Raw genomic sequence first — 17,938 nt, forward strand, 5'->3', positions numbered from 1 at the left:
TTATAAACAACATTTTGGCTATGTCCCTGTCTTCTGGATGTATATATATCCCCTTTTAAATTGACGGTGCGTCGCAATGTCATGTTGTAAATGATGTTCTTGGTAAATGGACATATTGGGACCTATGAAGAGACTGAAGTTTTACGCAACAAAAATATGCAACTTCTGCTGAATTGTTGTGACAGTAATGTGCCAATACTTGCAATGTGCAAAACTTCTTATTTTTGTTTTAACAATTTACAGGGATCACATTTTTTGTTGAGGTTGTTTCAGGGCGAGTGTACACACACTCACACATTTAATACATATTGTCAACAATTTGTTGGAATTTATATCCAAAGACCGCTGCAATTGCATTTTTTTCCACCGTTACCAAGCTTTTCATTTGCACTTGGCGATTTTTTCAATTTAATGAAAAAAACCTTTGGGTCCAATCGTTTTGGGTTTTGTTGTTGTTTTTTCTGTCATGGCTCTTTGTTCGGGGCTGATGATTGCTGACAAAATGAAATCGTTTGTAACTGTATTAAGGCAGCTGGAAATGAAATGAAAAAAAAACAGCAGATGAAAACTGTTTGTGCAACTCAGAATGGAAAACTGAAACAATGAAAAACTGCTGGTCATTCATTGTTGAATGGCGTAAAAAACAACTCAAGCGAAAGGAGGAATGAACAAAAAAAATAAAATTTAATGATGTCTCAGTGGAGTGGAGTTAACAAATTTTAAATAGTAACAATTAAACTTGCAATGGATGGAGAAAAAAAGGGAATGCATTCAATTTTTTTGTTAGGATCAGGGAAATAATCTCCACCTTTTTTATTAAAAAAATGGAAACACCCTTTCTCCCTTAAGTTGTATGGCAAAGTAATTTAGTGAAAATTTAATATGATGTAACTGTGGTATCTCTTGGCCACATGTCAATAACATTTGTTTAATTTATGCAACATAATTATTTACATTCCACTTTAAATTACTGGCCATGCAACAGTATTCTGTTACGTTGAGGGCCATCAAAGACCGCAATTACACGGCCAGATACAGGCAGCATTCAAAGAAAGGGGTAAAGAAAATGTAACAACACTTGCGGTTATACTCAGCTCCACACTTTGCAAGCATACACGTATACACTCACATACACACACTTGCACAGCACCCTCACAACCTTGCCTTGATTTCCTCCTCTGTGAAAGTCTTTAAATTTGATGCCACTCATTGAGGCAGGAGTTCCATGTCATACTTGTAAGAATCCTTTTTTATCCCCATTTTACCAATTCATTGCCTCCTTCTAGCCAATGTCCTTCAGCAGTAACAGCAAAAGTACAGAGAAACACAATAATGTTGGAAAAAAAGCAAATAAAAGCGTAAGATAGCCATTAAATATAAATAAAAAAGGGTAAGTTTTTGTTGTCTTCTTCGTCTTGCTATTTACACAGGATGTACGAAAGTAACGGTAAGGGACATAAGAAAATACTTTACTAAGAGGTAGTCCTGGGTAATCTACCTACTCTGCTCCACCGGCGTGTATTTCAGTCAGTTAACATTTGTTTCGGGATCTCCCGCCTTAACGTGGTTGTGGTGGCGGCAAGGGACCAACGCCTGGACATGGCATCCTCTTTGCCAATAAACGACAGAGGGGTACATCACGCACAGCATCACCAATGAATAACGACAACAAATACCATTGTTTCATACCGGTTGATTGCACTTTGTAGTTACTGTGAGAAAAAAACGGAACAAAAAGAAAAGAAAACAAAAAAATGAAAATAAAAATCACATAAATGATGTTTTTGTTGTTGTTGCTGGAAGCTTTTGTTTGAAGCTGTATATCTGATATCCAAATGATGCCATATAAACTGCAACCATATTAAAATAAAGCCAATGTTTTAATGCATCTACTCTCACAACTACTACGGAAAAAAGTGTTGCATTCAGATCTATAAACATAAAGTTCGTTGGAATTACTAGCCAAAGAGAAATATTACAGTGGAATCATGCTAGATTTTGAAGGGTTCATATCATATAACATATTTTACTAAATATATTTTTAGGAAATAAAAAGGACTTTAAGTTCGGGTGGGCCGAACCTGAGGAGAATATTCAAGATATCTAAAATTGAACGCGACTCTTATATTGGTGCTTTGCCACCGTACATTGCATGTTAGGAGAATACGAAACATCAAATAGCAGACTCTCAGGTCTGAAAATTGGGCAAAACCCTTAAATACTCAATATACCTAAGAATGGGTTCACCATTATATGGGGGACAGGTATTGTTAATTTGTTACAGAAAAAATTTCACCCAATGGGAACCCAAAATATTAAATTAGGGCCAATTCGGTTAAAAAATTCCCCAAAATCTTCAAAAAACCGAATAATGGTGAGTCCCATTATGTAGGGACTAAACAGAAACATGGGCCAATATTCATAAATTTTAATAAGAAAATTTGCCAGCCATATACTAGTTTACAGGCAATCTCGTTGTTAAACGCACTCAAACTCCCCAAAATACTGTAAAGTGTAGTACCGTTATATGGGTTCTATATCAAAAGGTGGATCGATATTTAAACTTTTTTGGTAGGGAGATTTTCTAGCTAGCCTAGACGAGTCACTGTAAATGTGTGTGGCCTAACGTTGTCCTGGTGGAACACGACACCTCTCCTATTGGTCAATTCTGGCCGTTTCTGGTCAATTGCTATCTTCAAACGGTCCAGTTGTTGATAGTAGAGATCAGAATTTAGCGTTTGGCCATATAGAAGCAACTCATAATAAATAATCCCCTTCAAGACCCACCAAATGCATAGCAGAACCTTCCTGCCCGTTAGTCCTGGTTTGGCCACCGTTTGAGGTGCTTCACCGCTTTTTGACCAACTTCGAGGTTTTGGATAACAAATACTTCACCTTATTGTGGGAGTATGATACATACAGTTTATAAAATCTTCCGAAATAATCCTTGGAATTCAAGACAAACCCCTATCACCAAAAATATGAATTGGGCGCCAAAAAATGTCCCTTTTTATTTAGGTCCCCCTGTTTAAATATATTTATATCTTGCAATAATATAAAAATTGTAACAAAATGATGCATTGTATTAAAAAAATAGCAAAAAAAGACATCAACAGGAGGTGATAGTTACGAACGAAAATAAAAAACCAAACGAAAACAATAGCAATGTCCTCCGATGGAGGGATGGCGGGTAACATGGGATGAAACAAGCGTAAAGTAAATATAAAAGCGGATTAAAAACAATAATATCTCATAAGTAGTAAAAAGTAGAGTGAAATACTTTTGCATGGAAACAATAAAATAAATGTTGGAGTTGTATTACAACAACAACAACAAAAGGAGACTTGTTGAAAATCAAACAGAAAATGAAGAGGAGACCAATCCCAGCTGCAGTTGAAGGATTGCAGCCACCACCACCTCAGCATGCATTTGAAAGTACAAGGACCGTAACTATAATAACAAGAATCATAATAAGAAGAAGTAGTAGCAGTAGTAGAAGAGCAAACACACATATATACAGACAATCGTGATATTGTTTTTAATAAATCAAGTGCAAATGAAAGTTGAGAAATTATTATGAAAGATTATGTAGAGAATATATATAGAAGCAATGGGGACAAATACGTAAAAAAACATCAACTAAAGGCCGGGGATATTTTGAGTATGAGAGAAGAACATAAAAACAGGACCCCTCTGTTTTTTATGAAGCGAACTATCTGTAGTGTTCTATTGTCTTGGGGAAAAAACAATGGAGTCTCATTTTTTGTATGGAGTAGAGTAGGATTTTTAATAGGTTATTACGTCTTAATAAAGGCTTAATTTTTAATTCTTAAATTAAACTTTACATCTCAAAAAGGGAATGTCATGAACATGGGGAAAAGAAGGATTAAAATTAAAGCAGTCATATTAGTCTTGAATATGAGAACCTTGTTTACCTTTGCAATACAAGAAAACTTATGTTTTGCAATGCTTTTTTAGTTATTTTTCAATTTTGTTTGTACATTTATTTCAAAATTCAATATGACATTTTTCTCTTGAGATTTTTAAATTTCGGAATTACATCTAATGCATTTTGACAATTGCCATGTAACAGCAAAATTTAATAAAAACACCCCATTCTGTATTACAAATGAAAACTTGTATCGGAAATTTTTTTTCTACACAAAATTTAAATAAACAAAAAATCGTTTCTTTACAAATTTTGTCTGTCAGAATGAGTGTGTTTCCATGTGTGTGAGATAGTGAAGTGTAAAAAATTACATTATCAACACATTGTTAAAATAAGCTCTCTAAATGAATAGCAAAACAAATAAGTAAACAACAACAACAGCACCACTCGAACAAAAGTTTCTAATAATGTGAACATAACGACTATCACAAAAAATAACAAGAAATTTTGTTCGGAATGAAGGTGATGATGCTGACGACGACATTTACATATATGTATGTACTCGTAGTAAGTTTTGCCTTTCCTATGAAATTATATTTCACACTCTTGCCCCTATTCAGGTTTTGTAACTTTAGCTCAGATTGCTTGAACAAAAAGTTATGCATTCCATTCCAGCCATTCATTTATTCGTTCATTCATTCACTTATGACAATGGAGTTCACAAAGTTTACATATGTCAAGTGCACACACATAACCTAGACTTGTTTCGATACAAAAAAAAATATTTAAAAATTTGTACTATGTCATAACACACAAATTGGGAGCGGAGAGTGGTAAGAGTTTTGAATGTATTAAAACTTATATACAAAATTTATTTTAAATAGAAACCAAAAATAATAATTTCCCCAAAAAAAGGGTCACTTCACTCGTCTTATGTGACAAATGTCCAGAAAATATACAACTTGTGGTCAGCAACAATAAAGTAATTATTTTTGTATGTTATTGGGAGGTAAGAGTGCGTTTTCAAAATTTAATCATAAACAAATATTATTAAAAATGATAACAAAAGCAAAACAGAATTATTCAATAAAACTTTTTAATAGAATTCATTGTAAAATGTATTGTGCTCATAATGAAATCAGCACCTTTGTTTGAAATTTGCACACATATAATAAATGAAAATATTTTTAAATAAATGAAAATATTTTGCACCACAGGTGCTCTACAAATCGTAATTATTAATTAAAGAAATGCAACATTAGGTAAAAAGCAAACAAAAATACTTTGAGGGATTTGACACCCAAAAAGAATTTCAAATATAAAATTTCCGTTTATTTATTTATTTATTTATTTTTTTTTTTTGAGAAACTAGCCCAAGATACCGAATTTGGGAAATATCAGGTTTTACTTTAAAAAGATGACCTATATTGATAGGAGATTAGCTATACAATTAGAACCCAAAATACAAAATTGCAACCAATTCGATGAAAAAACGTTCCCAACATTCTCAAAATACCACATGTTGAGAGGAACCGTTATGTGGGGGCTAGCCCAGAATTTGGACCGATATATCCCATTTTCAATAACAAATATCCTAGATATACTTGCAACGTCTATATAAAATTTCAGAGCTCTATATTAATTATTGCTATCTCTTGATTTCAAGAGCCGGATGTCTTATGGCGAAGGATATATAAAAATATTTGATATTGAGAGAAAAATCCCTGGCGTTTTCTGAGTTAAAATTGATATAAAATGTTTTTGTCGGTTGTGTATGATTAATAATAATTATAGTACTTGTGGCGTATATATTATTTTTATACCAAATAATAAGTATACGCATAACCCTCCTCTAAATAAATAGCATTGAGCGGTGCCGTCATATGGGTCCAATACCAATGTGGAAAAAAAGGAACCAATATATTACAATTGCAATACCAGACATCGCAGGTATACTAGAAATATCTATACAAAATTTCAGAGCTCTATCATAATCGTTTCGATCTCTATCGTTATTTCAACAGCCGGACATGCAAACAGACAGTGGAGTGAATATAAAAATATTAGATATTGAGGGAAAAATTCCTGACGTCATCTTGGTTAAAATCGATATATATATATATTAAAATGAGATGTCTCATTATAGGTTGCGTATGATTAATAATTATTATAAAACAGATGGCGTATATTTTATTTGTATACTCAGTAATACGTATAAGCAAAGATATAACCTTATTCTTTTGACATTTGTATTTCATTCTTTCAACTACGGAAATCACGTTTATTTTTTTTCTCAATTTATTTTCAAATCGATTTCCAATTTTCTACGAAAAATCACCTTCCTTTCTATAATTCATCACAATTCCTTTGTTAATTCATTCGCAGTACCTCACTAACTATTGTCCTGAGTAAGGTTATTGCTGTTCCGTTATATGGGGGCAAGCTCAAACGTGGACCGATTTATCACAATTGCAATAAAAAAAATATTGTAGATGTGCTAGCAAAGTTTATACAACATTTCAGAGGTCTATATTAATTATTGTGATCTCTATCCTGATTTCAACAACAAGAAAGAGAAACACAGTCATTATGGTGTATATAAAAATATTATATATTCAAGGGAAAAATTACTGGCGTTATCTGCGTTAGAATCGATATAAAAATTTCAAAATGTGATGCCTCGTTATGGGTTGCGTATGATTAATAATAATTATAGTGGCGTATACATATTTGTATACCAAATATAAAGTATACGCAAAATATTTCCTTTTTTGTGGAATTCAGAAATGCATATTTTTCGTACAACCATTTTCAAATTTATTTTATTTCCCTAATTTTTTTAATATATTTTTCAACTAAAATCTCTATTCCTCTTAAATTTTAACAATTTCTTGGTTATTTCATTCATAGTACCTCACTACCTATTGTCTTGAGTAAGGTCAGTGCCATGACATAAACATTACACCAGAATATATAACTACATACATATATATTTCTTTTTTTATGAAACTCAGCACAGTCATAACTTTTTTATTGATTTTCCACGCTTTAATTTATGTATATTGTTGTCATTTCACAAAAAATATAAAAATTATGAAATAAAAACTGAATTGTTGTTTTTTTTTTTTTGTTTTTCTATAAAATTGAATATTCTGACTGGTGGGGGTGTGTAGGAAAAAGTTTATTTAGATCTGTGCTGTGTAAATTAACAATAAATGTTAATCATGAACAAAGAACGGGGATAATGGATACAATTTTTACAGTTTTTACAAGAAAAAAATATATTTTGAAATTTTGGAATGAAAAAGACGGTTTGAGGAATTGCCATAATTTTATGATATTGAAAGCAAGTTGGTCGTAATTTGGTGGACATATCAACATAGGACATTTGTTGGTACCACAGTTATTGAACATTCAAAAACATTCAAAATTTTTTATGATTATTCATATAGAAAAATATTTAATTTTTTTTTTAATTATGGGATTCAAGAATGATTCATTAATTTACCCGGTTATTCATTGTAGGGTTAAATAGATTCAGATCCCAGTAATCGATTTTTCCCACAAGACAAACTATTTTTTATCAACATTTCACGGCCCTAATTATAAGAAAAAATCTCCAAATTTTGTTTCCAATCTGGCAACATTAATCCTCGTCGTATTTACTTTTCTTGTTTACATTAATTCGGTTTATTTTCCCCTTTTTTGTTAAAATCCCTACTTGTACTTCACAACCCTCAACAAACCGCACCTAAAGATGACAACTTCTTTTCACGAATACAAAATTTGTTTTGATTTTTTTTCAACTCCAAAGATAAAGTTTCCCTGCAACGTTTATCTCTGCTACAACACGACAAAAGCCAACAAAAAACATTTTACTTAACTTCGGGACAAGTGAAAAAAGACATTAAATTATGCACAAATGAGTTGGCATTTTTCAAATAAAAATTGATTGGAAAACATTTTGCCATGGAGACATTTGGCGAACAGCAAAGCAATTGCAACTACAACGACAAAAACGAATCCCAATAACAAATGAATGCATTTGACAATGACATCTTTAGTTGAGAGAACAAAAAAATCACCCAAAACGAAAACAAAAATTGCAAGTAATCAATGTTAAGATGACGATGCTAAGCAATGGCAACGTTAAACCCAAGTACAACATAAAACTTGACAACTCATTACACATGTAAACGCTGCCTCATCATTTGGTTGCAACAACCAACCACCCGTAACAACATAGCTAGATGGCTTATTGACATTTGGGATACCACTTTGACTTCAGTGGACCATAAACTCCAACAACATGCAGAGGGACAAGCAGACAGACATACCTGAAGATTTCCGCCCAATTGGGATGTGTTTGGCTGGCACGTCCTGGACGTGAGGCATGCAGACGACATGGTTCCTCCAAAATGCAAGCACGTTGACCAAATTCCCGTTGGATTTCTTTTTGGGCATATTCCGCATCATAAGCCAAATGGGCAGTATCACGTTTGCTGCGTGCCCGATAAGTATCTGGAAAGAGAAAGAAAAACAACAATAACAACAACATGAAATATTAACAACTTTTGATTAGCATTATTAGCTATTGTTAGTCTTCGAGTTTACAGAAATAGCTCACGCTTTATTGTGCCATCTTATCCAGCAAACATTAAAAATTTTTGGTTTTAGAGGCTACAGCCATATTAAATATTGGTTGGTTTCTCATCCTCTACGTTTTTTTTTTATTGTTTGTTTATTTTTTCTTCGTATTGTTGTTTTTGTGCGGTATTTCCCCAATACCCCTGTTTTTTTTTTTGGATTTATATTTCATATGGCCTTGACCCATATTTTCGATTTGGTTTCTTCGGACAGGTTTGTCGTTTAGCATGCGTTGAAATGTTTGTTGATTGATTCAAAGCATATAAGTGTGGCTGTTAACATGGTCGGATGGATGGATGGTTGGTTGTTTAGATGATGATGGCTTCAATCAAATACAAAAAACCACGTTTCTTACAGCGTCAAAAACAACAACCACAACAATGGGTTGCTAGATTTCAGTACTTATATGCATATCAGCCACATGTCATGTACGTGCTTTGATTCAAGTTTAAGAAGTAGAAAAAAACGAAGACCTATTGTCACCAGCCATATGGTTAAGAGGGAAGGAGAAAGACTGCAGTTAACCCAGTCAGCCATTTAGTTGACTATGTACATGTATGTTAGCTTAAAAAAAATATGTTACTAATTTGATTTACCCTCCGTTTTTTGGTGACGAGGGCATATTGAAGTACTGCTTTAATTGGGTTAGCGGTTCAAATGTCAAGTGCCAGGGAATGTAAAATATGGGGCGAAGCATTTTTGAGGGCAATTAAAAATATGTTGGGAAAGGTTACTTTTTTCTAACAATTTTAAGTTTAAGGGTCATTTAATATTCTCCACCCTTTTGATCCCAGTTCTCCACCCAGTTTTGAAGGCTAGGAAATTCATTATGGGGATGGAAGTCATGCCGAGTATATACAGGAACCGCGACAAATTTGCCATAAGTCAAGTTTTTAAGTTATAGCGTGATGAGTTTTATGTTGACAAGAGACAAATCTTTGTTTGCGGCTATTGCAGGTTATTTTTGAGATGTCATGTTTTCAGTCAAATCGAATAGGGAATACTTTTGTAAAACATGTCCCCTTCCATCTCGAGTCCTAGAACGCCTTTTTCATCCTTATTTTCTTGAACTAAAACGTAATTTTTTGATCTCCAAATATTCTACAAAAAGGTCGATCATTACATTTTATATAGGATCCTCAAAGGAAATGAATCAAAATTCGTAAATTTTCATCGTCCTTTTACACATTTACCCGATCCTTGCTCAGATTACCTTACAAATTGTACATTATATAAAACTGTAGGATTTGTCTGAAATAATTGCGGATTTTGCGGAACTATATTAATGCTGCCAAATTTTAATATATCTATCTGATCGATCGAAATTTTGGCCTCTCGTCGAAATCGTATCTTCAAGATCGAAATAAAATTAAATATTGCCAGAATCAAGTTCTAATGTACATCCTAAGAGGATCTCCAGGATAAACCCAACAGAGTATCATATAGTGGCTCAAATCAGGCATTGGTCATTTCCTCACAGAATTTCAATCGAATGGGAATGCTCCTTATATCATATCAGTCAAATAGTTTGCAAAACCTCGAAATATTGATCTCTATCCCAATATTTGAAAATATGCGGAAATTGGACAAGTTTTTCAACCGAATTGGCTACAATTTTTGGGTTCTCAATGTATAGCTCATCTCCGTACTAAAAATTATTAATATTGACCTAAGTTTAAGGGTAGCACCCATACAACGGTACCTCCCAATATTTCGTTTTTTTTTTTTTTTGGGATTTTGATCAGGTTTCCCAACCGAATTGGCTGTAATTTGGTATTTTGGGTTCTCATTGAATATTACATATCCGTACCAATAAAATTTTATATTGACCCAAGTTTCAGGGTGTCCCCCATATAACAGTACAGCCCTGTATCCGGTATTCTGATGATTTAGGACACGTTTTTTCACCGAATCGGCTGTAATTTGGTATTTTTTATACTCAAAAAATACTCCAAATATTGATCTCCGGTTTATTATAGCCCCATATATCGGTAGCCCTATCATAACATGAGTTTTTTTCTAGGAGCCCCCATTAATTTTGGATATTTTAAATGTCATTCTCATGGTGGAGGGTATAAAACGTTCGGCCAGGCTGAATTTAAAATCATTTTACAGGGTTAGTAATACTTCGGGTAAACAGAGGTTTTAGCTTCATTTAGCTTTTATCCTGATCATCGTTTGAGTATTTCCGATTTTAAGAATTTTTTGGGAATATTTTCTGAGAGTAGGGTATGCTTTCTGTTCGGTTCTAAGGATTAAATATTCACATGTATATAGGAATTATATATACTTTTGAAGATGTTCCAAAGTTGAAGGGTTTTCTGTTCAAACCAGTACTTATTTCCAAAGCTCAAAATCTAGATCAATACATCAAATTCCAAATAATTTTGTTTTCAATCAAAATCATTCTGATTTAATTAGCACCAGACGCCTAATCATTAATTAAAATGTAAATTATATAGCCAATATTTATATTATTTCTAAATATAGTATATATTTTTATTTTCAATATAAACAATTAATTCAATTGATGCACTTTGATTGGTTTGTCTTACGCCATGAACTGGATTATTGCAAAAATTTCCGTTACGGATTTGGATTGAATTAAATTAGGTTTTTTTAATTCCAATTAACATTTTAATAAAAACAAAAAATCCGAATATAAACACTCTCACCAAGAGTCACGGTTCTAATTGTCAAGATACATAGGTTTCTTTCGAACCGATAAAGTTCCAATATTTCGGCAGATCAAATTGGTACAACTTGTTAATCATTTTCTTTTTTAAAAATTCACTTTTTTCTTCTTTTCAATTTCCACCACTTACTTGGATTCAATGAATATGCCAATTTCTTGGCAAATTGTGATAGACGAACTGATGCCACAATAACCGGAAAACCGATCAGCTGTACGGGTATTTCAAACAATGGCTCATTACTTTGGGCCATTACACCATTATCTAAAAAGTTCTCCAATAAAACAAACAACACATACAGCGTGGGGATGAAGGTTAAATTTAAAACAAATTTTAATTTCATTTTGTTTAATTTTTTTTTTCTTAAATATTTTTTTCAAGTCCTTTGCAAAAATTTCAAAATATGTTGTAACGCAACGACTGGTTTATTTCGTGGTTTAGGTCTACTTTTTCGCTCAAGGGACCACCGCTTTTAAGCAAAGTATTAAAGCAACTGATTACAAGCTTCGCTTAAAAACACCAACAAACTTGGCCTAAAAGTTTTGCAGCCAAGACATACCATAAACATAAAATCAACAACGACAACAACAACAGCAGCGCCAGCAACAACATAGAAAAGAGTTGAGCCAAAAATTTACCAACAAAAGACAAGACAGCAGACAGACAACTGAATATGAGAGGATGATGACAAACGGCATGACGTTTTTGTGTAAAAAAAAGGTGTTGGTGGTATGGTTGAGTGGCTGGCTGGTTGTCTGTCTGCCTGGTTGAAGACCTTAAAGGCCGCTCAAAAACTATAAACAAATATTGTAATGTAGAAAACAACAACAAAAAACCACCAAACTGGAAAATATTTGTTTAGCAAAAAAACCCTAAGCGCCAAAAAATATTTAAACAAAAAATTGTTTATTGGCAATGATTACTTAACTCTCTTTTGGCCAAATATTGGCCAAGTTTTTTTTTATTTATTTTCATTGCCGGCGTCTTAACTGTTTGCATGCAATCGTGGTGTGTGGAAGTTGTTGCTTTTTATACTCATGAAGATCTACAAGCCTCCCCATAAGGAAGGCAAAATAATAGGAGTCATACTTTTATGCTTTGTTGGAGCGAATTTTACTTTGCAAACAATATTTTAAGGCGAAAAACCCAAAGCGAAATGAAAACCACTTTTATTTATTTTAAATACCCTATAAAAGCAATTTCTTCTTCATCCCAGGAAACCCCTTTCTCTTCCTCTTTAATTAAAAATTACTCATCCAATCTTCAACCATAAGTGGCTTTCAATTGAACAGGTGAAAGTATATTTTTTGTCTCCCGCTCAGCTGTTTGTAACGGACCTACCCTAACCAAAAACAAAAACAAAACGAAAAAATGAAAATAAAAACAGAAGTGAGGCCACACAAAAACTTTGTCCAAACCAAATGCTGATTGACCACATTGGAATTCATGTGGCGTAGTGGCCGCTGCTAGCAATTTGTTAGCCGCTTTGCACGTTGATAGGGTATTCGACTGCATTATTATGAAATTCATGTTGGGATTTTTTGCATTAGCATTACAAAATAATATTTATTAAAGGTTATATTTGCCGTATTAAGATCATCGACTAAAGGTAAACAGTTATGGGTAGGTGGGGAAGTATCCCAAGGGGAATAGGTGATGAAAAATTTAGGCTTAAATTCAATAAAAAATCTAAAATTAAACCTTATAAATAACACTGTGACACAAAATCGAGGTCATGTTGTAGGCAATGTAAGGCCTAGGGGAGTATATTTGGATCTCTGAGGTACAAATTCGTCATAGGTCAAGTTTCCGTACTACAACGTGATTACACAACACAACTATGTTGTCAGGGTATTAACCACACGAAATATTGGTCTTTTACCGATCGTTATACCTCGACGAGCTGAGTCGACCTAGACATGTGTTTCTGTCCGTCCGTCTGTCAATTATAATTTGTAAACACGATACAGGCCAGTGTTGTGGACCAATCGTCACGAAATTTTGCATGTGGCATGGGTTCTTTGGCCAGAACCCATCCCCATCCTGGGCCGACTTTAAGATACCCTTCCCCTATTGTCTTTAGTAATGATCCGTCAATATTTAGGGGATGAAATGGACCGAAAACTTTATTTTTGTCTGTTTTTCTAGTCGGTCTAGAGGTCACAATTATGACGATGAATTGGTTAATATTAAGCGGATCAAATGGACCCAGACTTTTTTGTGAATAATGACAACATTGGTATTCTATGGCGTGTATATTTACACCTGAAGGATCTAGGGTGTATTACTTAAATATTTACATTGGTTTATGTATTCTGATATTGTTCAGTATTATTATTAGCACCCTAGAGTGCGGAAATGTCGCGCTGGTCGCTTTGATATTTTACATGAAATTCCGGTTATTATCAAAGATGACGCCTATAATTTTTGTTGAGATGATATTTGGGCGTCTATAGGTGATCCTTGAATACATATTTTAAACCAGTGAGCGAAGCAGTATAGTCGGACCATATGATACCCTACACAACTATTACGAAAATCTAACTTTTTGCGGCTCTATATTCGGAGTCTAGGAAATATTTTGCAATATTTGCACCCTCTTGACCGATTATAGATCAACACATCCACTTTCTAAGCCAGACATATTTTTCAAATCTTGTTTTCCAGAGGTAAATATTTACGCCGCAAAATTAAAAATTGGTCACTTAAGGTTCTGGTTGATTCGACTCTTGGATCAAGGATCACCTATAGGCGCCGATTAATGGACTCTGATTTTTTAAGATTTTTAGTTATGTATACTTCTCCAGTCCTCAATTTCTTAAGCCTTAATAGCATCTCCCTCGTATATGTATCCATTTGGACCTGGAATTTCTCTGTATTGTTTATATTGTTGTGTTTCTTGGCCCGCTTAATACAAATTTCCGCATATTTGGTAATCAACTTGTCGCCGAAACTACTGGAAATTTTAAGCCATATAAAAAAAATTACAACAATATTATTCGCTTCGATAGACTAATATAGCTGAAAATCCACACAAACGACAACAACAACAAAACCAAACCACGACAATGGACAATTACGTGAATTTGCTGCCACATCAAAGTCACACCACACAAAAGACAAACATCGGAGACGCAACAAAAGGAATGCAATGAAAATAAAATCGAAACTAGGCAAACCACAGACGGCTGACTGCAAGTTGTAATAAATTTTTGAAAAACTAAGGCAATGGTGCAAGATTGCACGCAAACGTCAGGACCAGCCGGCAAACCTTCTTCATAAATAAAGTCTGTAATCGGTCAAAATAAAAAAATCGGCAAGCTAAAACCAGTTTGGTTTGTGCCACCATCGACAACCATTTTTGGCCAATGAACGGCTAACCGCACCACCACCACTATCACCACCAATCATTATGACTCTTGCAAATAGACTTTGGTGTGCAATTTGTTGTTACATAATAAACATGCTATCCAAATACAACAACAACAGCAAATATGGCAATACCAGCGACCATCCATCAGCTGAGTGTGGATATTGAACGACAAACGGTAAACGTTGCAGACTTTGACTGAGCTTAAAGTGTTAGTGCTATGCCCACCGTTTGTCTGCAAAGCTCTTCTACTACGACTACGTGATCATTCCATTGTAGACCAGCATATAGTAATGGTTGGCTGTAAACTTCCTTGAAAAGCAAAAAAATACAACAACAACAATCCGATTTGTAATTGCCATGTCATCAAGTAAATGAATCTCTCTATGTGAAGTGAAAAATAAATAGCAACAATAGATAATTATTGCATTTCGAAGAGGTCAATTGAAATATTTATATAGTGCCGGCAGTAATATTTACAGTTAATAGTAAATATTACTTTGTAGTTAATTATAATTGTATGAATCACAAAGTAAATCCAATCAAATTGATTGTAATTGATAACACCCAACCCTGGCAATATTAATAAATAGTGCTATTATGCTGTCTAGAATCTGTATAAAATATTTCGAACATTGACTTTAAATTTTGTAGAAAAAAACGAAAGATTAGCAGTAAAGACAATCGATTAGAAACTATGATTTGTTGGTTTCTTTGAGATAATTAACCCTTTATGAACTGAGAATTTGTTGTGAAAAATTTCGTATTAAATTATATATGTACATGTGGGAGCTGTATCGAAATCTGAACCGATTTTTCCGAAATGTATATATAGGGACTTTATATATAGGGATTTGGTGCACTATTTACCTAACAAGTGACTTATGCCAAATTTCATCCAATTCGGTTCACAAATGCGACCTGTACCTTTACTTTGTTTACAATTTAACACGGACAGACACACGGACGGACGGACATGTATAAATCGACTTAGAAAGTGATTCTATGCATATTTTCAAAAGGAATCATGTGTCTATCTCGTTTCCTTTTGTCTGTTACAAACATATGCACAAAGACATAATACCCTGTACCACAGTGCGGTGGAGGGTATAAAAACTTTATTTCAGAAAATATAGTACCATATATTTTTTAATAATTCACAGTTAACTCGTCTAATTTGAAATTTGCGAATTTTCTAAAAGAGGGAGCTGAGTTTTATATCTCGTTTATAAACGTCGATTTTTAAAAATCTCGTTTAAATACTGAGCTATGGGCGTGGATTTTTTAAGCATATTGTTTTCTTTCCCTGGAACCGTAGATGGAGATCCTTAGCACCCCACCACCATATGTGATCATTGTTATGATCTCATAACTAAAATATTATTACTTCATATAATTGCATAGGTATAAAGTTTCTATTTCAATCATTACCAAATTCCTATTAATAAATTTTATCTCAAGCCACAAAAAAAAATACAATTCACAAATTTGTGTAAAAAAAACAAACTATAAAATATTTTAGTATAATTATTTCAAGCAGTTGGAAGGATATTAATATAGAAAACCTTCCAAAAAAGCTTGTGACAACATTTGACCTTCACTAACCTCTGAGAAGATTACTTTTCAAAAAGTTTGTATCTAACAAATGAAATAGCTTAGTTCACCAAGTTAAGTACAACTAATTACCGTACCAAATAAAAAAAACTCAAGCAAACAACACACGCATCTCATGTCACTACACCCAAACAATAAATGTTAGTTCAAATCCTCTACAGAGATACAGATAAGTTACAACAGCTCTCTCGGTGTTTGCTAGAGTAATAACCTCTATCATCATTTTGCTTCCATTAACCCAGTTTTGTTTTGTTGTTGTAGTTTTTTTTTTCTCTCTAAAAGCCACAACAATAACTATATTGTAGTTGTAATTTCATGCCACACCGACTTTCGTTTACTCTTTTCGCATTAGAAATTCCAATGATTTTCAATTCTAAAACGATTTTAAATAATTCAAAGGGGGAAGTCACTTTGACAAAACAACCTCAAATTTATGGTTGTTTGTTGTAATTGTTGTTTTTGTTTAAAATGCACAACAATGCAATGCATTCACACTGTCTAGATCACATTCACGTTGTTGAGTTGACAAACTTCATGTTTAGAAAAGGAGGCTATTTTGTGTTAACATTGGCAACAAAATGACATAAACAACAATTGTTGTAAAATACACAGTCATACAAACATACAACTTTATTAGTGAGTGCTAAGATAATTTATGAACATGTTAACAATTTTTTTTATTTAGAATCGAATAAAAGCCGGGTTTAGCCTCAAACACACACACACAGACGCACAAGGAATTGTTTAGCGTGTCGTTTAACAATGAAATACTAGTTTAAATGACGGAAAGTGATGTCGGTTTTTTTGTCTTACCTCTAACTAGGTAATGAGTTGTATAAATATTACACTGAACAAAAAATTGTAGGTGAATAATTTGGGAAATGAAATCCTAAGACCTTAGGCGTGTATTTTTAAAAGTATTTTTTGGACAAACCTATATCGTGAATTTTTAACAATATTTTTTAGACAGCACTATAACCTTGGATTTTTTTCTCAATATTTTGTTAAAAGTTCGCCCAAAAGCGTGGATTTTTGAAAAACATTTTTAAGGCTCACCAAGAGGCTCATTTTTTCAAGGCCCATATTTAGGCGTGGATTCTTATACCCTTCACCACACTGTGGTACAGGGTATTATGTCTTTGTGCATATGTTTGTAACAGCAAAAGGAAACGAGATAGACACATGGTTCCGCGAAATATAATTCCTGAGCCAATTTACGCACAACACCGATCCGTCGTGTATTATTGTGGGCAAAGTACAGGTCGCATTTATGATCCGATTTGGATGAAATTTGGCATATTTGGCCCAAGGATGAACCCTATTGAAATTGGGAAAAATCGGTTCAGATTTAGATATAGCTCCTATATATATTTTCGTCCGATTTAATGTAAATGGTGCACCAAAGTCCCTATATATTTTTCTATTTGCACGAAATTTGGCACAGCGTAATGACTTAGGTCTAGAATGATGTGTGTTAAGTTTCCTGAAAATCGGTTCAGATTTAGATATAGCTTCTATATCTGACCAATAGAAAAATTTAGTATCGGTTTCAAAATGGCATGTTTATGGATCCAATTTCATTTTACCATGAAATGAACCAAAAACTTTATTTTTGTCTGATTTTCGGGTCGCTCCAGAGGCCGTTATGGCCCAAATATCGAGGAAGCAATTATGGCCCAAATTATGGCCCAAAGAATAAGAATACCTGTTTTGATAAAGATCGAT

General features: G+C 33.5%; 1 protein-coding gene across 1 annotated transcript; it reads right to left on the reverse strand.

The window, feature by feature from the left end:
- Window positions 1-1,558: 1,558 nt before the first annotated feature.
- On the reverse strand, window positions 1,559-11,572 carry LOC133333220 (uncharacterized). Its single transcript, XM_061541548.1, has 3 exons — window positions 11,362-11,572; window positions 8,227-8,410; window positions 1,559-1,712 (listed from the first exon to the last, which is right to left on the reverse strand). The coding sequence occupies exons 1-3, from the start codon at window positions 11,570-11,572 to the stop codon at window positions 1,559-1,561; spliced, it is 549 nt and encodes a 182-aa protein (XP_061397532.1).
- Window positions 11,573-17,938: the final 6,366 nt, after the last annotated feature.

This window comes from Musca vetustissima, unplaced genomic scaffold (assembly GCF_032173495.1).
Source record: "Musca vetustissima isolate MV318-11 ecotype Yass unplaced genomic scaffold, APGP_CSIRO_Mvet_v1 utg12664, whole genome shotgun sequence".
NCBI lineage: Eukaryota > Metazoa > Arthropoda > Insecta > Diptera > Muscidae > Musca > Musca vetustissima.